At 37.0% G+C, this 25,010-nt stretch overlaps 1 protein-coding gene across 25 annotated transcripts in view; it reads left to right on the plus strand.

The window, feature by feature from the left end:
• EPB41L2 (erythrocyte membrane protein band 4.1 like 2) overlaps positions 1 to 25,010 on the plus strand; it is a 108,029-nt gene that overhangs the window by 79,794 nt on the left and 3,225 nt on the right. For 5 of the 25 annotated variants that reach the window (XM_071740922.1, XM_071740923.1, XM_071740925.1 and 2 more), the window contains 11 exons: positions 1,623 to 1,804; positions 6,212 to 6,274; positions 9,077 to 9,223; positions 10,560 to 10,664; positions 13,548 to 13,691; positions 15,026 to 15,079; positions 15,281 to 15,844; positions 17,237 to 17,359; positions 17,855 to 17,953; positions 20,090 to 20,170; positions 22,991 to 23,129. In XM_071740922.1, the coding sequence (XP_071597023.1) occupies positions 1,623 to 1,804; positions 6,212 to 6,274; positions 9,077 to 9,223; positions 10,560 to 10,664; positions 13,548 to 13,691; positions 15,026 to 15,079; positions 15,281 to 15,844; positions 17,237 to 17,359; positions 17,855 to 17,953; positions 20,090 to 20,170; positions 22,991 to 23,098 (1,670 nt within the window). In that variant the 3' untranslated portion in view covers positions 23,099 to 23,129. The other 20 variants (XM_071740935.1, XM_071740936.1, XM_071740927.1 and 17 more) reach the window with 19 other exon arrangements.

Raw genomic sequence — 25,010 nt, forward strand, 5'->3', positions numbered from 1 at the left:
TCCAGACTCTTGGAGCCTGTATCATCAGCCTTTCTGGGATTGCTTTTGCATCATCTGCAAAATTCAAATGTGCATGCATGTGTGTTCAGGCCCAAACTTTCTTGCAGAACCATCATAGTCATAATTTTGAGCATGATGAAATAGTGCTTTTGGTTTTCTTTTTTTCCATTTTGGTTTCATCTCAAATGAAATCAGCTGTTCCTGGCAGCATTTAAGGCATCTTGCTGATGTTGCCATCTGCAGGCTGTGATAGTTTTAAACTGTGTTCATTCAAAGTCAAACTTAACTATTGATCTTTCTTCAGGCAGTAGTCCTGATATAGGTTTATAATGTGAGTATACACTTGGATTGAGAAATTACTTAGAGGCTGCACTTGCACTCTGCCTTTCCTTTAAGAGCAGGTCCAGTTCTACCCAAAGAAGGAGAGTGCCTGCAAGTTGAGACAGTAAATTTCAGTTAGGAGTAAGAATTGTATTTAAAAAGACATTGGGTATGTTCAAAACTCAAATGGACAACTCCTGAGCAACCTGGTCTCAATGGACCTGCTCTGAGCAGTGAGCTGGACTAGCTGACCCCCAGATTTTGTTCCACTCTAAATTATTCTCTGATTTATCAATTGTTATTTAAGGAATCTTGAGGGACATATACCCACAAAATGCTCTATTTGCCACTCAAGAAGGGATTAGAATTTTAAGTTCCAGAACTTGGGCTTTCAAGGGCCTCTTTAACATCCAAAATGCCACATTTGCCATTAGCTGGTCTTGGCTTCTCAGTAGCTTAAAGGAGTCTCTGATGTGGAGCTGAGACTGGTTTCAAAAGAGAATACCCCTCAAAGATACTCCAAGGAATGACTCTTCCTCTTAACTTTCTGCACTTTATTCTTTTAAGTCAAGACCTATGGAGGTATTGCAGAACACTGTCAAAATAAATTAAGTTAGTATCAAAAGTTGTGTTCGCTTAATTTAATTAATTCTCCTGTATTTTGTTACTACTATTTTGACTGAGCCAGTCATCCTGATTTAAAAAAAAAAAGAAAAAGCCATGCTACTCATTAACTGTATTATGCTAAATCAGAGAAAAACTAATTGAAGGCCTTTCATTCTCTTGTGCTTTCATTATATTCAAGTATGCATATTCAGTATTTACCTGTCCCATTTTCTGCAAGCATGTAGAGAGGAAAAGTCTTACTTTTACTGACCTGTTGTTTCTGCAGCACCAATTTTGCTAACGTTTCAGATTGTCAGTGCTGTGACAGTTACATGCATAGCTATTAGAACAGCCCTCTCAAACAGCTCTGATTTACACAGTTACAAGAATAGTACCTGCAATTTTCCTTCCAAGACTGATCAGAAACTTAAATGCCTACATGATCCTGTGAGGTTTTTTCTCTTGCGTATCAAGCGTACATTATATTACAAGGTTATATTACTGTTCATATCAGTGCAATGAGAACTATAGACTTTTTGCAAAGTCAAGAAGCTGAAAAATACTTTTCACTCAGTAACTAGCCTGTATTGCTCATTCCTCACATCACCATTAAGTAACTTTTTTAAGAATTCTTTTTAAAAAAATAATAAATCCAACTTACCCCACTTAACTGAAGTTATTTTGTTCTCTAATAGCTCCCACAGGTATCTCAGACCAAAGCCTGCTAAGAGATTTCCCCTCTGCTGGAGGGCAGGCTGCTGGAGTTAAAATCATTGACATTGAAGCTGGTGGTCAGGCCAAGTTAAAAGAAGGTGACAGAGAAGAAGATGGAAGCCCAGTGAAAACACCACAATTAGAATTGACTCAGGATGGAAAGGTATGGCTGACTTTCACACCAAAATTATTTGTTATTGTGGTGTGTGTCCATTTGTGGTTTTTCTGTGGCTATGACTTCTGAGCATCATACAGAACATCATATTAAAATATTAAAGGAAATTTGTAAAGTGCTTTTGGTAGTTTCAACTTAATATAAGTGTATGTAAGCAAAAGAGAGTACAGATTTGTGAAGGGTTTCTTTTATTGCTATATGAATTCTCTGTAAACCTGCATGAGTACTGAAAAAGGGTTTTGAATGGTAAATGTTTCATAAATTTCCTGTGTTTGTTTAGAATTTAAAAAAAAAAAGATTTCTAGTATATCCACAGTCATGAACATTTTACAAAGTTGTAAGTATTATGACTGTGTTTAATTACCATAGGTAACAGTACTGGTTTTGTAGTCACTGCAGAATTATTTAATGCTTTAACATTGACAACTTGAATGTTGACTTCTGTGTAGATTTCTGTGAGAAGTTGAGTACTTTTGTCTGTTCCTGTTGTAAACAACCATTTACTTGTCATGTTTGTTTGAGCTACTAGGGGAGTAGGTGAAAAATTAAATTTAAAACTCGTAGGATTTGATGTAAAAATTGCCTTCCAAAGTGCCAGCTAAAATCTGATGCTCCTCTCTCTTGGAGATGTCTTTCTGGCAGTTCCCAAGAAGTTTCTTTGACATTTAAAGAATAATTTTTTTCATGTTAACTACCTGTTTGATTCCTAGGGGGCTGCTGAGTTTCCTCTGTGTGGTTCACATGTTCTCACTGTGTTAAGGTGTAGCAAGTAGTTGCTTCTTTTCTTTTGTAAGCTGGCAAATTGAAATAAGTTTGAACTAGCCTAGGGAAAAGACACATGTAGTTTTTGGGGAAAAGTGGTAACATAAAGTCCTATATTTTGACATTGGATTTAGTAAAATGATTACATTCCCTTGTTTTCAAGGTGGCACTCTCAGTATTTTAACCCAAAGAATAATAATAATAAAACAAATTTTTTTTTAAAAAATAGCTAAAAAAGCAAAACCAAACCCAAAAAACAACCACAAATTTTTTTTCAGAAATTGTTCCAGGAAGCAGTTCAGTAAGGTTTTCTTACCCATGCCAATTCTGTGAGCAGCTTTCTTTCCTTCCTAGCACAGATACTTTTTTTCCTTTCTGGCTCTCCATTTCTTAGAGGAATTGGTTATAAACTGAAGAATCAAAGTGCCAGCTTGTCTTGTGTTCTGCACTGTCCCCTGACCTTTCTGCCAAAGCATTTAATGTCTGTCGTCTTCCATCTGTTTTAAGTGACAATTGCAGTTCAAAAGTGCACAGTTCTTTGCAGCATGAGAACAAAACATTTATAATAGGTTCCTTTTCATAATTCACAGAGCCAAACATGTTGGCTGGTTGTAAACCATAAGAGAATTTCTATATTTGGCATTTCTATTGCATTAGTAGAGTTATCCCTGCTTCTGAGTAAAAATTTTCACTAACGAATAATTTCTTTTTTTTCCCTTTTCTTGTGCCTTCAAACTTGCATTTTGTTGTGCTTTCATTTTTCACTGTGCACAGAATTTATTTCTTCAGCTCACTCATGTACACCCACCATCAGTGCCCATCTATTCTGTGTCATCCCATCTCACAAACCTGTCACCTGTCCCCGAGATGGACACACTTTCTGATATTTCAGAGGAAGATTCCTTTGGGGAGCCCTTCCTTGCCATCCCAGACATCTCAGAGTGCAATTCTTTGGAAGAAACACTAGATCGTAATAAAAATGAAACAGCTTTACCGAACGCCTTTGAATCTATGAGACCTCTAGCTAGTCAAGGCTCCCCTGCTATGGAGGGAAAAATACGTACAAATGACTACAAAAGCACTGAGTTGTGTGTCTCACTGAGCTTTATCAGATGCTTTTCTTTTAGTTTGCATTCACTGCTTGATGAGGATGGTTATATAACCTTTCCTAGCCTTCCTGATGTTTGCGTCTCTTTCCTCCCACCTGGCCTTCAGCACTATGTTCCTATTACCTCTCCTTCCTTCATCCCCTCTTTTTTCCTTATCTTTGTGCTCCTTCTGTCTGCTTTTCAGTCTATTCCTTTTTCACTCACATTTTCCCTTCCTCTCGCTCTGTCCCTCTGCTACCTGGAGTCTAAAGTAACTTCCTTTAGTGCCTCTAGTGACAATGACCTGAATGACAAAGCAGAGGAAGAGGAGGTGTGTAATTTGTTTGCTTAAATGTTGACAGTTGCACATAGCTTTTATGCTAGCTCTCCCAGGACTTGCTCAGTTTTGCACACTTCCTAGGATAGGAGTATATCTGTGTACATGCCTGTGTACATATAAATACACACACACACACACGTACACACATATATATATCTGTATCTTTTTAACTTTTCTCATTTGTGAAAAATTACTGTTGAGAGATTTTTTTAGTCAGTAGATATAAGGTGCTTTTTCTGCCTAAATTCCTACAGCATGCAAAATTTCATTAGATTCTGCACATACTGAGCTGCAGGTAGAGTTGCTTTGTAGTACAAAATGTTTACGAGCGTGTAAAGCTGAATACTGAAAGTGGTGTGTAATAATAGCTGTATTATTATTTGATGCTAATTTGCAAGTTGTGCTACTTGCACTATCAGTTTGTGTTAAAATGCATGTCACTTGTTTGCATTGACTGGAATGCACGTTTGCAAAGTCCTGATTAGATGTGAAAACTCAAGTTCCTAAAAGCTCAATTCTGAAAATTGTCAATGCTTTAAAATAAGCTTTTTTTTTTACTCCCAGTTTCAGATGTTTCTGCTCTACAAGAGTGTATGTAAAGTTGAGTCTGTCCAAGGCACTTTGTTTATTTCAATTGCTTTAATTTATATCTAGCAACAGTTAGGTAGAGACTTGTTTCATTCATCAGCTGGGATTGCAGGTTGTGCCAGATTTTAATCACTGAAGTCTGAACATTCTTTGAAATATGCTATTAAAATTGCTGTACAGCAGCCTCAGTCACACTAATGTTGCTCTGATCACCTGGAGTAGTTGACAAAATGCCTCCTTTCTTTGCGTGCTGTGCATGTTGCAGCAATACTACTATGAAAAGGTGGTTTACTTTGATCTTTAATGAAATATGAAGCCATTACAGAATCAGAAGTAGGGATTGTTAATATTACATTTAACAAAGTTTGTGCAACTGATTGAATCAATACAATGTATATATTAAAAACATGCTAAATACAATGTGATGTCACTAAGAACACTGATATAAGCTTAAAATAATGCAAAACATTTATTTAAAGCCTTTTTAAAATTATTATTTTTTCTTTTTATATTTCATTTTTAGACTAAAGTTGTGAAAAATTTAACCTCAGATGAGCAAGAAATTAATAACAATATAGTATGTACCACATTACCTCTGCATTCACACAGACTCAACGATGCAGCAGCATGTGCAATAAGTGAACCCCTCTTCAAATTTATGTACTTGCACAGCACTGACTTTCTAAATGCACCTTTTCCTAAGATTAGCAGTTGATATTTGCACCTGTGGAAAGTCTGAGGTGTGATTTGCATTTTAAAGAGTGCTTTTCTTTACACTGTTGAAAATACTTGTATGTAAGATATGAAGATCAGCTGTCATTTCCAACAGTGTGCATTGCAGCTTGAGGAAGAAAATATTCCCCTAAATAGGGGAGTGAGGTGCAAATTACTCAAGACAGCAAAATTCTTAAATCAATTAAGACCCTTGGTAAATATGATATTTAGGTGTTTGACTTGTATCCTAGGCTCTTACCAAAAGAACTCATGCATTGCGTTCCATTTTCCCATCAACTAGTTGCAGAGTTTAAGGCATTTACCACAGAAAATATGCATATCATTCTTTTTTTTTTCTTTACTCATTCTTAAATTTCCATCTGGGAAAACACCACAAAGTACAGTAAGAAAGGGACATAGTGTGAAAATTCCATTGTTCATGCCACTTATGCCAAATTTTACTTCAGCCATTATACAACAATGTAGGTGAAGGAAGACCAAAGTCGCTTAATTGCAACAACATCTGGGGCCGAAACAGTAAAGGTCTGTAAATATAGCACGCTTTGCAGCATTTACAGAGATGTAGCCTCTATGTTTGTAAGCATATGTTAACAGTTCCTTTTATTGATAATTTGCCACATGCTCACATAGGTGGAATCTGAAGAGGAGGAAGCACAGCAGAAGGTGCATGGTTGTTTTTTTTACAATTAAATCTGGCTGTAGCTGCCTGCCTTATTAGCACCTTAAACTTTCTGTGGATTTAGTCTGAAATAGTGCCTTTTCACCTTACCATTTTATTTCTGTTATTTAACTGTCTAATTCTAAGGATCTTTTTTTATTGCTGCTTCATTTTATGTTCACTTTTATTTTTTTATTATTTTTTTATGTGGCTTAATTTCACAGAGCAATTCCTTGAGAGTAGACGGGGAAAATATATATGTCAGACATAGCAATTTAATGTTGGAGGTTTGTATATAATATAAGAAACACTTTCCCTTCTCACGGGCTGCCAGGCTGCATGGGATGGGAGGTCACTTGCAGGCTGTTACCGACACAGTGCATGAAGTGCATGTTGGGAAAACCAGCTTGGAAATGTTGCATGTTTATAATTCTAGTTTCTGAGTTTAAGTTGGTTTTTTGTTTAGTTTTTTTTTTGTTTGTTTTTTAATGCAAAACAAACCAACTCCAAAACACCAAAAAACTCAAACAAAGCCCTCAGCTACAGTGTTGATTGTGTATTTTTGTTGTTTTCAATGTGGCAACTGGGAAGAATAGCCCTGTTTAGATAATGCAAATGCCTGGTCCAATCCATAATCACAAATGGGATTTTTATACATTGATCCTTAATGTGTGCATCTTTTGTTGAACAGCATTTGTAGTTTTCACCAGTTAAATCAACCTTTGTCAAATACATGATCTGAATAAATTAAGTTAGTAAGGCACAAGCAGTGATAGAGGTGTGGAAAAACTGTTTCTGGTTCTGACACTTGTTGATTTTAGGAGCTTTGAGAAATGTATGCAAGGATCAGATTTTTAAAGGGAATGGTTAGATGTGCTTCTGAAGTCTTTGCCTTATTTTTTAACTTTTTAAATGGAAGTAATTCTTGCTTCCTAGGGGTTGGTTTTCATTAAAGATGAACAGCAGAGAGCTTTGAACAGTATGTTAATGTATAGTGCTTTCTCACAGAAGTAAAGATGTTTTTATTATAAGAATTCCATACAGTCTGTTAATCTGGATTATTAACTACTGTCTGTAATTTTAAAAAGTGTTATTTAACATGTGGTTAATAACAAACTAGTAACTGAAGAGATTTTAAAAAATCCTACTGCTGTAGGATTTTATTCATCCAGATGGGGCTATAAATAATTCCCTTTGTCACAAAAACTGTCTTTTAAAAAAGCATTGGTTTTCTTCAGGGAAGAAGGGAAACATTGATCACAGTAACCCAACTAATAAGTTTTTTGGCTTCTTGCAGCTTTTGATCACTATTGAAACTTTGCTTGTGTGTAACTTACTAAAGCACTGAAAGTGTGCATTGTGTAACTGTGCTTTGATCAAGTCCAAGAAACGTGCCTTGTGTCAAGCCAAGATAGGGTTGTTTTGTTTTTTTTTTAAATTATGGTGATTGTTACAAGCTTCAGTTATGTAATGGAATGTTTTTCACACAAGGTTTTACTTCACTCAAAATTCATACTTTAGAAGGTAATATTTGATGTCTCCGTTCTTAGTCCTAGATTAAAAGTGAAGCATAGGTCCTGTGACAATAGGAACCTTCTGAATTGCCAAAAGGGAGAGGGTCTTAGTGTTCAAAGAACATGTGTGAAAATTTGCAGAACTAGGGAATATATATTCAGCATCAACAGCTGTTACTGGGGTTGAACATGCAAGTGAAAAGAAATTAGAAACTAGAGACTTTGTATTGGATTTGGATTTTTAGTGACTTAAGAATTTGCATTCTGAGCACCGACTACCAAAATCCTAACCAAAATGTCAGAGTAAAACTTCAAAGTATTGTCATAGTATCATGAATCATATGGGACGGATGGAAGGGACCTCAAAGATCACATAGTTCCAAGTGCCCCCTGCCAGTGATACTATTCCATTTTAATCTTCAGTCTTTTAACTCTGCACTAAAATTGGATCTGAGGCATTAACTTGAATTTCACCACAGAATACTGAAAAAATGTTCTTGTAGTAGTGCAGGCATAACCAACACAGGCTTTTCTCAAGATAAATACAAGCAAATAATGGAAGCAGAGTGAAATCTCTTCTTCCCACTGAAATCCAGCATTGTATTTGGATAACGACTTTCCAAGAGGAATAAGCAGATAGATTTTTGTCTGCTTACCAGAACAGTTTCAGTTATGTATCTGCATATAAAATGAAAAACTAGCTTGTAGCTATTTGATCCAGTGTTTTGCAGCATGGCCTCAATGGGTCATGATAAAATTTAATTTTATATTCATGCTGTGCTGTCCCCTTTGACACTTGCCTGTGTAGGCAGAATTTAGAGAGAACATCTCTTTGGTATTGATGTGCACAAAAGCTACCTCTCCTTGAGCACTGTCTGCTGTCACGTTCTGAAATGTGAAATTGGAAGATAACCAGGCTTCAAGTCTTTAAATCAGATTCTTCCAGTAAGTTTAAGTCTACATGACAAGCACAATTAGTAGTTCCTCTGAAGTTCAGCAGGTGTTAACTGCTTGCATATTTGGCCCTGTAATATTGTCTTCATGAAAATATTTTTCATGGAGTTTGTAATATCAACAACGATGCTACTTTTTAGTTGCCCTTTTTTTACACTACCCTTTCTTAAAGCTGCCTGCAGTGATGTTATTTGTGCAATACTCCCAAAACTCTTACTTCTGTACTTACAAATTTTAGATGAAAGTAAGTAACTAGTGGAAACAGTAGTGGTTTCATAGGGCTGGATGAAAATAGCCCTCTGTTAAATAACCGCACACAGCATTATTTTTGTTTGCCTTGAAATATGGAAGAAACATGGTATGAGTAGCCCTTCATTACAAAAACCCTAAAAAAATTCTTAGTTGCCTTATAGCCTTAAATGCTATTATTTTAAGCACTCCAAAGAAGAGCATCTTTAGACACAAGGCACTTTCCTTGGTTCGGTTTCTTTCTTTTTTTTTTTTTTTTTTTTGGTTTCTTTTTTCGGTTTGTTTTTTGTTTGTTTGTTTTTTTTTTTCCCAGTTAAGTTCGCTTTTGTTGTCGTGTTTTGTCCTACTTTGTTTTACATTGTGGGTTGCTAGGACCTGGATAAGACCCAGGACGACTTACTGAAACACCAGGCTAGCATTAGTGAGCTCAAGCGCAATTTCATGGAATCCACACCCGAACCACGCCCCAATGAGTGGGAAAAGCGGCGTATCACACCTCTGTCCCTCCAGACACAAGGGGTATGTCACTGCAGACACCTGTCCGCATGCCTTTCCATACAACCCTCTACGTGCTCTAGTAAATGTATTTTGTCCTTTAGTTAATGCTTTCTTGGCTAATGTAGTGTTTGTTTATACTAAGTGTGCATTAACTTTTTACCACTTACCATTGGATCTCACTTTAATGTGTGGAATTCTATTCTTCTACAAGAACAACTGAATTAGAGTAAACACACACAAAAAAAAAATTAAGATGATTGCAGTATTTTCCTGTATTAAGGACAGTTTACATTTCACTAGGATTTATATGGATTGATGAAAATACAGTTTAGTATTAGTAGAATCATTAGTAGACATCATTAGTAGAATGATGTCGTGTGTGTCATCACATGGCCTTGTCAGGCCCTTACAAAAACTTAATGTACAGTGTTGACTTCTTCAGGACATAGTTCATGCAGTTGTTAAAATTTATTTACCTTCATCTCCAAAGTCTAAAATTAATTTACCTACTTTTTCTCTATACCTCCTTCCTGACTGAACCTTAAAACAGAAGTTGCAAAATGATTTTCTATAAATACCATCCTGAATCCTTCTGGCAAGAAAACTACCACAATATATGTCTTTTCCTGTTGTGAAACTTTTAGTTTTATGAGGAGTTATTTGCTGCCTCTTTCATAGAGTGTAAGAAAATTGAGCCTCTGTTACCCCTTTCCTTTACTGGTTGTACCTACCCATCCCTCTTTAATGTATTGTTGTCCTACCCCATTAACTTCTTAAGTATTCTTTTCAGTCCTCAGAGAGGCAAGCTTTCAGTCAATCTTGCCTCATGCTACCAAATTGTTTTTGTCGATAGAACATTATTTTAATAAGGTACTTAAGCAATCAGAAATGCATCTGCATACAGATAAACAGTCACTGACTGGATGGATCACTTCTATAATTATTATTTTGTTAATTTATGGTTACTACTAAGAAATTATTCTTCAAATTTCTGAGTAATATCTGAATATTTCTACGCATAGTGCTACATGCATAGGTGGTACAAATGTTGATCAAATTTTCAAATGTTTGTGACACATTGGTTCATTTAACAGCTATAAATCCCTTTTTGGTTAAAATAGGCACTCATGTAAAAGTTTAACTTAATTTTTACTATGTGGTTGTGTGTATTTTCTGTGTTGATTTTTTTTCTGTTGAAGTTGAGGCCCTAAGAAGTTTTATTTCTGTAAGGGTTTTTTTTCCTCATCTAGAATGTTCTGTCACTTTCAGATGATTTGGTTTTATGTTTATGTATAGTGTGTGTCTTGTCTCATTGATTGTTGATTTACACTGGTTTTATAAAATGAAAACCAAATAGAGAAAAGGAGACTCCATTTTCCAAGTGAAAACGTTGCCTGGGAAGGAGAAGCAATGGACTTCAATGCCATGGATTGCTGGAGCAAAACCAGAGGAAACCGATAAGGTGGCTGCCCTGAAACCTACTGCCTTTTTGCTGTATCTGCTCTAGGCTAGCTTGGGCATTTCTTTCTTTTTCTTTTTTTTTCCCTTATTGGAGATATATTTTACAGTTTGTTTTTTTTTTAAGCCAGTACTGAAAGGAGAAGGCCGTGTGGCAAACCAGGATCTATGTGTGTGTGTATATGCACACACATGTATGAATGCCAGCAACATTCTGCTTGAACACTAACCTGCCTGTGAATTTCTGAGTGGCTACTATTTGAAAAGAAAACCAGTTTTTCACTGGATGATGTATTTTATGACAGCAAAACATGTGTCCCTGTTCCAGATGGAAATAATTGTTTGGCAGCTACTTGATGCTTCACACAAGAACTTCTTTTCAGTGTTCACTATGTAATCATTCAAGTGGGTATTGCTGTAGAAGCAGCTTCATTTCAAAGGCAGCCGAGTTCTGAGTTCCTCCACACTTCACTACCTTTTTTCAATCCAAGAAAAGAGGGAAGTTTTCTCTCCATAAGCTGATGAAACATCTATGCAGTGCAAACCACTATATAACTGGTGGGATTACTATCAGTGTGATAGTGATGACAGGTATCAATTGTGATGTTGCTTTTTTACATCACTTTACAGCATATTTTTTCCACCACCTAGGAACTAGGATGAGGTTATGTTGATGTAAAGTTTTCAGCCCTATTTCAGTAACACATATTTATATGAGGTTTGGGGAACAGTATATTTCCACACTGAAATATTTGTTGATGGATGTGCAGAAATTTGTGTTCAAGTGCTTTTTTATCCCCAACTTACAATCTTGCTGGTATTAGTAGGCTAATACTATACTCAGTCCTATTGCTGGACTGCGTTTTTCTTGACAGTCTTTTAGGATAGTTGGACAATAGGCAAGAATCAAGCAAGAACACCACTGCTTATATTCTTTCCTTTCTTCCTTCTTTTGCTTCAATGAAAATACTTGCAAATAAGTAATTTTCTGTGTATGAGAAATATTATTTTGGGTATATCTTATTTGTGTCACTGTACTTCCGTATCACCATACTCCCAAAAAGGCACAGCATCTGTGACTTAATTACAGCAGAAATTGTGATACATTGGTATGTCACGAATAAATATATGAAATGGTATGTTATGGATACCCATAATATTTATAATTTTTTTTTAATCCATTCCCTGTCCCTGCTGCTTGTAAACAATATTTCATGTTAGTGTTTATCACTCTGTACCAGAAAGAATTTGCCAGGAATTTAAATTTCTTCCCAGGCTTATGTATGATTTTAATTGCAGTTATTTTATGAAGAGTGCCAATTCTATCTACACATTTAATTATTCTTACTAGATGCCTCATCAGGGAACAGGAGTTATATTACCAAGCAAATTGTGTGATTGGGTTTTTCTTTTAAAAGATTAGAAGACCTTAAAATGGGAAAGTGGTAAAATGCAAAAAGATTGGTGGCATGTGTCTGTCTTCTAATTATATATCTATGAGGGGGGAGAGATATGCACAAAATCTGACCACATAAAGATTTTGAGCCCCTCCTGCCCTTTTTTTAAACTGCTTTGAGTGACTAGAAAACACGTGGTACCAGAGTAGGGTAGAAAGAGTATCATGATGTAATCTCTTAATGGATTACCATTTAATGGCAGTAGTGGTAAACTGGGGAAAGAAAGTGGGGGTGAGGAACACGTTGCACTGATGGTTGAATGTTGCATCAGAACAGATTCAGTAACTTGCATCCCCATTAGATTTTCTTCGATATCTTTGAAATACACTCTAAATTTTATTGTAGGGTAAAGAAGCACAGGGCCTCTTTCTTTTCCTTCTCTGTTCTTCTGCATGCCATATGTGTTGTAGTATATACACAGCAGCATGATGCAATTTAATGTCAGTTCAGATTCTGTGTTGCTACTCACACAGCGAGTCCAGAGGCTGCAGCTGTCTGCATGGCACCTCGGCTTTCCTCTGGCGTCTGCTTCTGCTGTGATTCTCTGTGGTACCTTTCTCTAAGGCAGAAATGTGTCTCTACTCAGTGTTGTCAAAATGTGTGTTGTGTCCATGTTAGGTATTTGTTACATTGTTGGGTTTTCACTTTACCTGTTTTTACTTCTAACTAAATACAACATTTCCTGGAAGGAAAATGGGAAACAAGAATTTTAGCCTTTTTCAAGGCTTGTACCCACGTGAATTTTAAATGTTTGCATTACCATGTAGAGTTATAGTACTGCAGACTGTGAACCTTATTTATTCTTTAAAGCTACATACACTTTAAAATATGTTTGAATAAAATGAGCTCTCCCAGTAGAATGGGAAATGTTTCTATTGAAATTACTGTGCTTAGGTTACTTAAGCATTTGGAAAACATATATATGTGTGTGGGAGTATATATATTTTTATGTATATATATATATATACACACATTATAAAGAAATCCCAATTTCAGTGTTGTGGGTATGTATTGTTGAAAGCCAGAGGTATTTAACTCCCTACCCTGAAGCTCTGATCCCATGAGACACTGGGAGGTGTTAAAAATTGAATTTTAAAAGGGAAACATCCCAATAGCGAACACAGAATTACTGCTTAGGTAAACTGTTCTGTTTGGAAAAATCCATGGATATGTTAATGTTTTTAAGTTTTATCGTGTAATCTGCATGGCAGAGAGATGCAGTGTTAGAATACCCTGTGTGTTGTGACAGCAGTCTGTTGTCCTGTCCCTTCTCAGTCCTTCCCCACCCCCCTTGCTCCCGCAGCATCCTCCCCGCCGAGTCCTCCTCTTTCTCAACGTCTCTTTCTTGCCGAACCTTTTGCTTTGTAGGTCACTGCCGCTTCGTCCGTCACTGTTTTAATTCTGTCCTTTCCGTTCCCCAACTCGTCTAGAGCCTAGAAGAGGAGATCACCTCCATTTTATTTAGTAAGGCGGCCTTCGGCGTCAGCGCCAGAGCGGCCTGCGCCGCCGCCAGCACGGGGACAGCAGAGGGCGCTGCGGGGGAGGAGACCGCCGGCTGCGCGCCGCCCCCTCAGGTGCTGAACCCCCCTCAGCCACGCAGACACCCCACTCGCAGACAGACACACAGACACCCCCTCACAGACACACCCCCCCTCACAGGCAGGCACCCCCTCACAGACAGACACACAGGCACCCTCTCACAGACAGGCACCCCCTCACAGACAGGCACACAGGCACTTCCTCACAGACAGGCACACAGGCACCCCCTCACAGACAGGCACACAGGCACTTCCTCACAGACAGGCACCCCCTCACAGACAGGCACACAGGCACCCCCTCACAGACAGGCACACAGGCACCCCCTCACAGACAGGCACACAGGCACTTCCTCACAGACAGGCACACAGGCACCCCCTCACAGACACACACCCTGCCGGCCTGCGGGATGGGGGGGGGTCACTCAGCAATGCCGGGGAGGTGGCCGGCAGCTTGCATCCTGCCTGTCTAAGGCGGTAATCTGGTGGCTTGTAGGGGGGGGGAGAGAGATCCAGCTAGAGAGGGTGACTCTGTACTTGAAACACTCAAGAAATACCAGTTGGTGGCTGTTTGAGCTTCACCAGGAATGCTGGCTGGCATTCTGGTGGTGCTTTGCTTGATGAACGGGAGAAAAAAAAAAAACAAACAAAAATCTAGGATTAAGTCACAGATGATGTGTTGATTTTTGCGTTCTTATCGTTTGGACTCAAATTTTATTGCAAACCACTCACTAAAAATATGTTAGAACAAATAACCTACATAATTTAGGATGGGCTTTCTGGGATATCCATCGCAGATCACTTTGTCACAGAACAAATACTAATATAGCTGCTTTAATGTCATCATTTTGGCTCCAGGCTGAACCCTAATGAGATCATCTTGATAACCATGTATTGCTATTCTGACAACGTACCACCCTGAACAGTGTCACCCCTTAACTCTCACAAAGTAACAAACAAAAATGAACAACTAATAAAATCTTACAATAGACTTTTTTTTTGTATGATGACAAACTGATAGTAGAATGCTAAATAGGTGGGTTTTTTACTTTCCCTTAATATTATTTATTCCTAATTCCTGATTTAACTGAGAAAAATAACTGTCTCACGAGTCAGTGCATTCATGCTTTTATTTTCAGTCATAATTAATTTCTTATCCTAATTGATAATGTCTGTGATTCCTACCTACTTTTGAATGTAATATATCAATGAAATGGAAGAAAGGGAGCAACATAGTTCTGTGTGAGTCTCACAATGACTACACAGTGTGTGTCTAGCTAGAATCACGTTTGTAAAGCTTGCTTGGAGGATGTTGCACTATTGAAAAGGGTTATGCACTGATTTTTGTCTTCTGATTGCTTTTTGTTTCACAGAGACATGCTGCCAGAGCAGAAGGGCCTTGTACTGGAGTCAGCGATGCTGATAAGGTTCTGCTGCTTTTTCCATAGTTAAATTTGGCTTTAACTTTTCCAGTCCATCTTCATTCTTTCTTTCCTTCCTTTTTCAGTTAACCATCACAACCATCTTTTTTCTTCTACATGACATGAACCAACCATCAGCTAATTTTGTTTCCATCATTTTAATTTATTCATGTACTTTTGTTTTTCCTCATCCATGTTTTTGTGCAGAGTTCACATGAGACTCTGGACATAGTGGAGGAGAAGAAGCAGGCAGAGGTTGGGATAGAAGAAACACTAGTCGTAGAGGAAAACAACAAAGGGAAAATGCAAGTTGCCACTGACGCTGGGGAAACATGTAAGGTGGATGACCTGTCAAAAAAGGACTCTTCATCATTGCCATCAGATAGTAGCAGCAGCAGCAGCAGTAGTAGTGAGAGTGAGGATGAAGAGGTGGGAGAATACCAGCCACATCATAGGGCAATTGAGGAAGTCATCAGGGAAGAACAGGAAGAAGAGGAAGACGTGAAAAGAAAAGAAGTTGAAGAAAAAATACAGCATGTGGAAGACACACAAGAAGGCAGTAAACTAAATCTGCCTGTTGAGCATACACAAGTTATAGCTGAAGATTTGGTCCAGGAAAATGCAGTTACCATAGCTACAGAAGAGAAGAATTTGTCAGAGGAAATTAAGCAGGATTTAGGTGAAGAAAAAGAGGAAGAACAGCTCAAACTCAATGGAGATGTGTCTCATGTTGACATTGATGTTGCACCACAAATAATTTGTTGTTCTGAGGTAAATGGTAGAACAGTTACACAACTAGATTAAGCAGAGGTATTTCTTGGGGTGAAACTATACCTGCCTTTCTTCTTCTCCTGTTCCTCCAGCTCTTCAGGCATCCAACAAGATTCAGATCATTTGGAAGGGGAAACCATTGATGAGCAGTGAAATTCTGTCTCCTTCAGTTATGGTTTCTGACTTTTTGCTAGAACTGAGTGAGACTCACCAGTGTAAGGCAAACCTTCCGAAGACTGACATCTCCTTTATCTCCCCCTAATTTTTATGCACATATATAAAGCATATTTATTATTTACATGTTTCCAGTGTTTTAAGTCTTGTCTTGTCTATGTCAATTGTTTTTGACATGTCCATGGCATACAGTTGTTATTGGAAACTATTGGCAATTGAAATCAGAAAACCCTTGTCACAATTTTTATTCCTTCCCCCCCCATTACTCACAACTTGTCTAGCCCTTTTTTCCTTCTTAAACAAGTGTTATGAATTTACAGAGTAGAGTAAGTACAGCTAGTAATCATGTAGTTAAAAGCACTGCATTGAAAGGGCATTTATAAAATCATACTGTGAAGTCTTCTAATGCAGTAGGTATTTAAGGAAGCATGCATGGGTTCCAGTTACAATCATTTTAAATCAAACAAGGTTGAAGGGTTCTTTATGAGGCAAACTTTAGAAAGAAGTAGGAGGGCAAAAACTGAAGCCTAGGTATTCATCTCTGGAAAGTTTTCATGATCTTAGGAGTTTTTCAGCAGTTGGGTGTTTTTTTTCCTACATATGTATCTGCTTGTTCTTTTACTGTTGGCAATTTCTTTGTGTCTTTGCACTTAAATCCAAACAAGTTACCTTTTTTCTTTTGCTATCTTTTGCATACACAGTTCTGATTAATGATGGGAAGGAATTAGTTTATAATTGCTATAGTTTATATAGTTTATAGTTGCAGGCCCCCACACTTCCCAAAAATATGTGTAGTTTGCAGGAAAAGGGAAAAGGTCTGCTGTGTGTCCCAGGTGTGTGTGAGAGAAAGAAAAGGGTTTGTTTATTGTGTTGTTTTTTTCTGGGATTCCTTAGTGAAGCTCTTTTACACGTTTTCAATACTTGGCTTGCAGCTTGGTTTTTTAGTTGTTGATCTCTGAGGTATGTACTGTTGGCTGGAACACAGAACTTTGGCAAGGTTATTAGGAGATTAAATTTTCCTGCCATGTTATGTAGGCATTATTGGGCTGCTGTATTAGTCTTTTCACTTTGCTTGCTTATTTCATTTCTTTTGATTGGGAAGGCACGCAAATACTTATCTTACTGTTGGGCAGTTCTCAAGTTCTTAGTTGTTTGCTTGGTCCACTTTACAAACTTTCATATGTCTTTTCAATTGATTGCTAATTTCTTGCACCACAGCCTCCAGTAGTGAAAACAGAGATGGTAACCATTTCGGATGCCACGCAGAGAACGGAAATCTCCACTAAAGAAGTTCCAATTGTTCAAACAGAAACTAAAACCATCACATATGAATCTCCACAGGTATGGTGGCTGGGTTATTATATTGTTTGCAAACTATTCTCTTATTCCAGTTACTTGTAGAACAAAATAGATAATGTCCAAATAATGCTTTTCAAAATCCTATTCTTCTTTCTAGCAGCTAAGAGTATGCTTTGGCTATAAATTAGGTAAGTGATGTGTGTGTAGACAAAGCATCATTACTTCTGAAGTTCTAAGTGTTGGGGGTTTTTTTATGTAAGGACTTAGTTGCTGCCTGCATATGTATAAATCAGATTTAGTTTTGGAAACTTGATTAACATATCTCACTACTCCTGAAAGGAACATGTAAATTTGATTATAAACTTTCCACAAAAATTAATTATAATGAGTCTTGTATGACTCAGTAAACTTGCATGGCTTCTACTTAGATTTCAGTTCTAGCTGAACTAAGGAGTGTGTTTTATAAGGAAACCAGCCTTTTTTGGCTGTGTAAACAAAGCCTTTGAGTGTCAACATAGAATTTCTTTTTCCTTGCAGTTTGATGGCAGTGCTGCTGGTGATAGTGGCACGCTGCTGAGTGCACAGACAATTACATCGGAGTCAATTTCTACTACCACAACTACACATATCACAAAGGTAAAATGTAATGATGTCTCTCTGAACTTAAAAAAAAAAAACAAACCAAAACAAAAAAAGCCAAAAACATCCCAGACACTCAAAATAAAGTCTTACGTGAACTTTCTCATATATCTGCTAATTTATTGAAGAAATGGACTTGAAATGGATTGAGTTCATTCCAGGCATGTGTGAGAGCTAACCTTTCTGTATGCAGATTTCAAACAAAGAATTCTTAATGAGTAAGCAGGAATAACTGGGAACAGGACAGGGAAAGGTCAGGGTTTGTATTACTTCATACAGGTCTTATTTCTGTGTTTGACAAGTGAGTATGTACCTCAATTTTTATAGTTTTGGTCCAGTCATCACACACTAGTATCTTACAGAATCTCTGTAAGATTTGGCTGAGGTCCACAGGAGCCCTCCTAATGGCATCAGTTATAACAATGAACTGAAACAATGTTGTTTAAGCCTTAATGTTGATGATCCTTGCTCTGCTGGGTCTAGAGCATATTTAAAAACAGATCGTACCACTAGATTACTTTGCAAACATATTTTGGTGCCAGAGGATGTTAGAACTATGAAAGTGTGGTGATAATTCTGAATGTTATTGTTAATTTATGAGAATATTTGTCAAAATTTAGGCATGTCCCAACAACAGTTTTGAACTCTTGTCATTGAACTCTTATCATGGTTTTCCAAGAAAATTACAGAAAGCATTGTTTGGGGTGAAGCAAAAGACAAGAGGGAAACGTAAGGGTTCAGTTTGGGATTTTTTCGCCCCCCCCCAAGACAAGAAGTTTCACATCATCACACAATGAAACAATTAATTCACTGCTCAATGGATATATATTCAATATATATTCTTAAGACCAAAATATTCTTAGATCTGAAAGGTGTATTCACACAATGGAATGTGGAAGGATGATGACTGAAAGTGATAAAAGTCACATGAAAAAAGTAAGCTTAGAATTTAAAATATATGTATTTTGAGACGCTTCCTCCCTTTTGGAATTGTTAAATCACCACCATTTTAGGAAAAAGTCTTCATTCAATGAATTGTGCTACCACAGCAAGAGAAGGGAAGAGGAGATTCACTTACAAAGTAAATCTAAAATAATGCTACTTTTTGTAAGGAACCATTAAATAAAAAGGTTTCAGTCTTCTACTAAAAAATTACTTGGATTACCATAATGCAGGAAATTCTTATTTTTCTTAAAGGCTGCTTATCTCTGATTCAAAAGACACTTTGACTCTTCTGAACTATTTTGTATCCCATACCATTACAGATAAAGGGACCTGGCGAAATAGTTTTAATGTTCTAGTTGTGTTCTTAACAGAATCATCTTGGATCTTAGATCACAGAATTGTTTGGTTGGAAAAGACCTTCAAGATAGTCAGGTCCAACTGTTAACCCAGCACCGCCAAGTCCACCACAAAATTATATCCCTGAGCACCACATTGACACATCTTTTAAATACCTCCAGGGATTGGTGACTGTACCACTTCCCTGGGCAGCCTGTTCCCATGTTTGACAACCCTCTTTTTCTAATATGTGCAGATATATCTTAAGTAGTAGCTCATTCTTCTGTTGTATACAGGATGGAAAAAAAAACCAACCAGACCCAGCATATGTTATTTCTGTGAGAATTTTTCTATATGCTAAAATGTTCTGATCATTAGAATAAGAAATGAAGAAACAAAATTATTTCCACAAGCAATTTGAAATAAATGGAAGATATCTTGCTAACATCCATGAACAGCAGAGCTAAAAGTAAGATCGTGTCTGTATTTAATGGCATAGGATTCTTCAGGGACTGAGAAGGGGTCCATGATAGATTGGTTGAAATCAAAGACTCCTGTAATTTCCTCATTGCCAGTTTTATATGGTGGAAGAAGGTGCAATTGGACTTGGAGTCAAGCTGATTCTGTGAAATAGCAGTTCTCCACTGCTTGGTTTTTATCAAGTTTAGCAATTGCTAGAATGTGACTAACTGTAACTGAAAAAGGAAAGGGTGAGTTAGCACTGAGAATATTTACTGCTAATTTCAACTCAAATTTCTTTAGTTCAACAGAAAAAAGTGCTTTGTGGCAAAAAATGTGGAATAATTACAAGATGTTTTCTTATTATTTTTCTTTTTTTTGTGCCATCTGTAGATGGTAAAAGGTGGAGTATCAGAAACAAGAATTGAGAAGCGCATTGTCATTACGGGAGATGCAGATATTGACCATGATGAGGTGAGTTTGCAAGATGTTGACACTTACTGTGGGCTTTTTATAGTCCAGTGGATTCTAGATGGTATTTTATAAACCTGGTATATGACAAAGCTAGGGACATTGGAAGAGAGGATGCTGATACTGATAATTGTGGCAAAGTTGTTGAGCTTTTGTGGGTTGTCAATAAGGAACCTTTAGAATATAACTGAAAGAAAACCAACATTTTAACTTGGCATAATAAATCATGTGAATGGCTTTCTTACTGTTTTTAAAGGGATGGCTTTTTTTTGGGAGGGGGGTTTGTTTTTCTTGGAAGATACCCAATTTACTTAGTGCTCTTTTTGCCATTTAGGAGGAAAATCGTTATTCAAATAATCCTATTTTGATACATTCATCTGGATAGCTCTTCTCTACTATGTTCTGTCAACAACATCAGAATGAAGCACTCATTTTGACTGAAAGCTTTGAAATACATGAAAGCATAAACTGCTCTAATTTAAAAAGTAATTTTTGACTTGTATTTATAGAATTATGACTAAAAAAAGTAGTTGTTGATCTGCTAGAATAATATGTTAGTACCATTTTTCTCTATCAGTACCAGAGCAGTATCTTATGATGCCTTAGAAATTAATGTTAAAAATTACTCCTGCCCAATTAAGAAGGCTGAATTGAAGCAGTATACAGGAAAATAACAAAGAAAGTGCAATTATCTATTCTTTGTGGTGATGATTACACATTTTTTATTGTTTTTCATCTAAGAAACTGGAAGCTGTAGTAACAAGGTCAACAGTCACTGGGTAATGAAAATCGAAAAGTCCACCTTCTGTGTAAAGTTGCAGTGAATCCTATTCTAACTTTATGAAAGCTACACAAATCAGCACAGCAGGATTTGATTTAAGTTCTTAATTGTAATATACTGAGAGCTCTCAGGAAATTTAATTTCACATTTTGATTTGCCTCCAGAAAGTGGCTCTTGACAAGTTGAGTCTCTTATTGAAATCTGTAATTAAATGACAGGGCTGTTCAGCATCAGGCATTGTCCTTGTTTACCTTGACACACATTCATTGTGCTTTTGACATCTTTGGACATTTGGACATAGTGATCTTAGAAGTCTTTTCCAACTGTGACCATCCTGTGAAAGGTCTCACAATAAGTTTAGTATACCAGAAACTATTTTCTAAGCCCTGCTTTGTTTTGAGATAAGAGGGTAATGAGGTAAAAAATGAAATTATAAAAAAGGAAGTACAAAATAAGATTTTGATCACTGACATTTAAAGTAGCAGTGAGCAGCCTTTAACAGATTTAAGAAATCTCTACCACTTTTTCCTCAGTGGGTAGGGAGCTCTTTAACTGCACAAAGTGCTGGATGTTTATTCTTATAGCTCTCTACATCAATAAAACTCTTTTCAGTAGGAAAAGAGTAATTTAATTTGGCATTTCAGAATACATATGCTTGCACTACTTGTAATTTAACAACTAGAGACCTAGGGTTTTTTACATTGTTTATGGTTTGATTATAAGCACTGATTCTTAAATCTCAACACTTGCTTTTAAATCTGTATTTGTGCTACTGAGGTCCCATGTGGCATGTTGTAAAAGCCAAATTAATAAAAAGTTGTTAGAATTAATCAGCGAACATCAGTATTGTACCAGTGCACACTGAGTGCACTGAGTGTTCTTCTCTATGTATTTTCATTGTAGGATTTTGAATTCATTATCACTTAATAGTTAAGGTTGCTAGTGGAGGCATTTCCTTCTCTCTCTCATTATTTATTTCTCCTCACTTAACCACCTATAGCTCAGGAAATTGTTGCTTTCATAAGTGAAAATACATTTTCACTGCATTATATTTTCCTGCTTCTAGTATATTTGGGGGTTTCCTAGTTGTGGTTGATACTGAGGTGAATAGCAAGTTTCTTGTTGCCTCAGAATGCCTTCTGGTTTCTTGGTTTTTTCTTAGGTTCTAACAGTAATACAGCTCACTGAAGTAAGATTGAGATCAGGGGAAGGAATAGAAGGTCCCAGATTCTCTTTCACCTCTCCTTTCTCAGAGGATGCTCTTATGTGATTGTAAAGTCTTGTACAGAGAAGAACAGATTATTTCAGTTGGAAGGGACCTAAAACAATGATCTAGTTCAGGTGCCAGCTGTGTATGTTGCTGCATCTCTTAAGAAGATAAAAATACAGAGGAGGGATTATAAGCAACGGAGTAATATTTACACTTCACAGAGTTAAACTCGGGAAAGTTCTCTTAAAGTAGTAAAAGGAGAAAAAGGACATTCTTGTGCTGTGAAAGAAATGTTTGCTGTGATCTTCTTCCAGAGTTTCAGTACCATACTTAGTGCACATTCCAAAGGACCTTTCCATTTTGTTCAGGGAACTGATGAGAACTCTTACTTTTTTTGTACTATATATGTCCTTGTTAGGTATTTATTTGTCAGATTTGTTGCAGCAGTTCAAAAGCTTCTGGAGTATAAGAATACTCTGTCTCCTGAAATGAGATAGAAAAGTTACAGGATAACTTTATGGCTATTTATTACTTTCTGGAAATTTTGTTAAATTTTTTAGCATAGTGGTTTAGGGTTTTTTTGCTGTTTGGTTTTGTGTTTTGAGGTTTGATTTTGTGCTGAATTTTTTGTTTTGGTTTTGTTATTTGCTGCTTGGCTGCATATTCTGGGTTTAGGGTTTTTCTTGTTTGTTTGTTTCTTGACCCTCAAGTTCAGGAATTTAGAGTTCTGAACAATGATAGCAAAAATTTCCAGTCCTACTCTCATGTTCTCTGGAGCCACATAAATGTCCTTTTGCTGTTGTTGAGTTTCATATTTTAAATACATTTGCAGGCCCTGGCACAGGCAATCAAAGAAGCCAAAGAACAGCACCCTGACATGTCTGTCACAAGAGTTGTGGTGCACAAAGAAACTGAACTTGCTGAGGAAGATGAAGAGTAAACTCAAAAATGCCATCAAGCAAATACTTAAGGTAAGCTTAGGTAATTAACGTAGGAAAATTTACCATAAATTTTGTTGTATTCTGTAATAAAAGGCTTGAAAAATATGGGGGTTCTTTGAGAGATGTCAGAAAATGGTGAGTTGAAGCAGGTACTAATGGTAACACCACTAGTTAGTGTAAGAATTTTTATCTCCAGTACAGTATGACATAAACTTAATTCACAAATTGTCCTGTGTATATCTCTGTTTGTCACAGTGTTCTCATGGCATTTCCTATGATTTTTGATCCAGTTGACGTAGTTTATATTGAAGTGAGTTTGGGTTATTTCTGCAAAATATGAAGGATGTGTCACATTTTTCTGTTTACGTGTACAATTACAGTCCTGGCCTTACATCTGGCTTGTTTAGTGGGAAGACTGTGTACAGTTCCTGGTAGTGAGAGGGCACACTTGGAAATTTTAATTTAGTCAGCAGAATCCCAAGCACAGGGAAATATTTAACCTTTTATCATCTTCACAGGCAGGGAGGTAAATGCATTGCAAGGTCAAGTGTTAAAGCCTCTTATCAGGTGAAAGGTGTTTTAAGAAATGTCATTTTCTTAGGCTCTCATTTCTAGAAAGAAGTTAAAAAAACCACAAAACAACAAACAACCAAAAAACACCACAAAACAAAAACCACAACAAAAATGAAACCTACCCAACCCTGTTCTGCTTCATGTTGTATTCAATAGAGAAATCAGACTGAACACTGAATAAATCCACTGTTGCACTGGTTATAGGCTAATGTCTTTAAGCTCAGTAACTGTTGGCGAATATAAATCTTCAGATTTCCTTTGTGTGTCACACTGGCTGATAGCATGAAACTTCAAGCTTCAGATATTTCAGACTTTGTGGTTTTGTTAATTGTAGACCAGGTTCAAGGAAAGGTATCTTTTGAATAAGGGAGAGATTTAAAAATAAATAAAAAATTCAAAAGCAATGTTTTAATCCTTTTTTGAGAGAACTTCATGTCTGCTGATGAGTGTACTAAACTACAAGAGCAGAGGTGTTATTGGCATATCCCAAAAGGGAAAGCTCTCAGACCAACTTTTTAGCTTTTACTAAGCATTTTGATCAATGTTGATGTAGGGGGAGTCAAGGTAGAGGAAGTTTTATATTTTTGGAAAAAAAGAGAGTTGTCATGATTCTTATTTCCTTGTTGATTTCTACAAATGGTGATTGTAGCCTGTGGAAAGAGTGTTCTAGGCATGCATTCCCTTAGTATCAAATAAAGGTTTTTAGCAAAGGAGTCTACCTGTCATAAACTGCATCCTACAGCTTCAGGAGACATCTAGGTATCATGAGGACTATTAAAGTGACAGGAATAAATGAAAAATGAGACACCTATGATTCCAAATTTGATGTAAGATACTAGAAAGAGAGAAGGATGTATTTCACATTATGCTGACAGTTTCTCTTGTTGAAATACTTTTATTGCTGTACCTGAGTTTCCCTGGTGCTAAAGATTTCACTCTTAAGTGTCACTTCTGTGGTGCAGAGGAGAAAAGGTGCAAGCATCAGTTTGAGAGGGTATGAAGTGCACCTATTGGATGCTACTTATGAAAGAGGACCAGTGTCAAGGCATCTGAGTCTTCCTGAGCTAGTCACTGATCTCAGATGCATATTTGAAGCTGAAATGTACAGACCAAAGACTATAGTTTATTCCATCTACTCACAAGGGTCTTGCTTTTCTTGAACATCTGGATAGGAGTGCAGCACTGCATAGAGCAAGTGTTGAATGCTGTGGAGAAGTCCAGGAGGGCAAGAATAGGATACTTGCCCTCTGCCTGCAGAAAGAAAGCTATCCAGTTATCCACCTTCTCCATCTAAGTGGTTCCAGTTTCCTTTCCTGGCCTCGTGCACTACAATGTTTG

This window comes from Heliangelus exortis, chromosome 3, assembly GCF_036169615.1.
Source record: "Heliangelus exortis chromosome 3, bHelExo1.hap1, whole genome shotgun sequence".
Classification (NCBI taxonomy): domain Eukaryota; kingdom Metazoa; phylum Chordata; class Aves; order Apodiformes; family Trochilidae; genus Heliangelus; species Heliangelus exortis.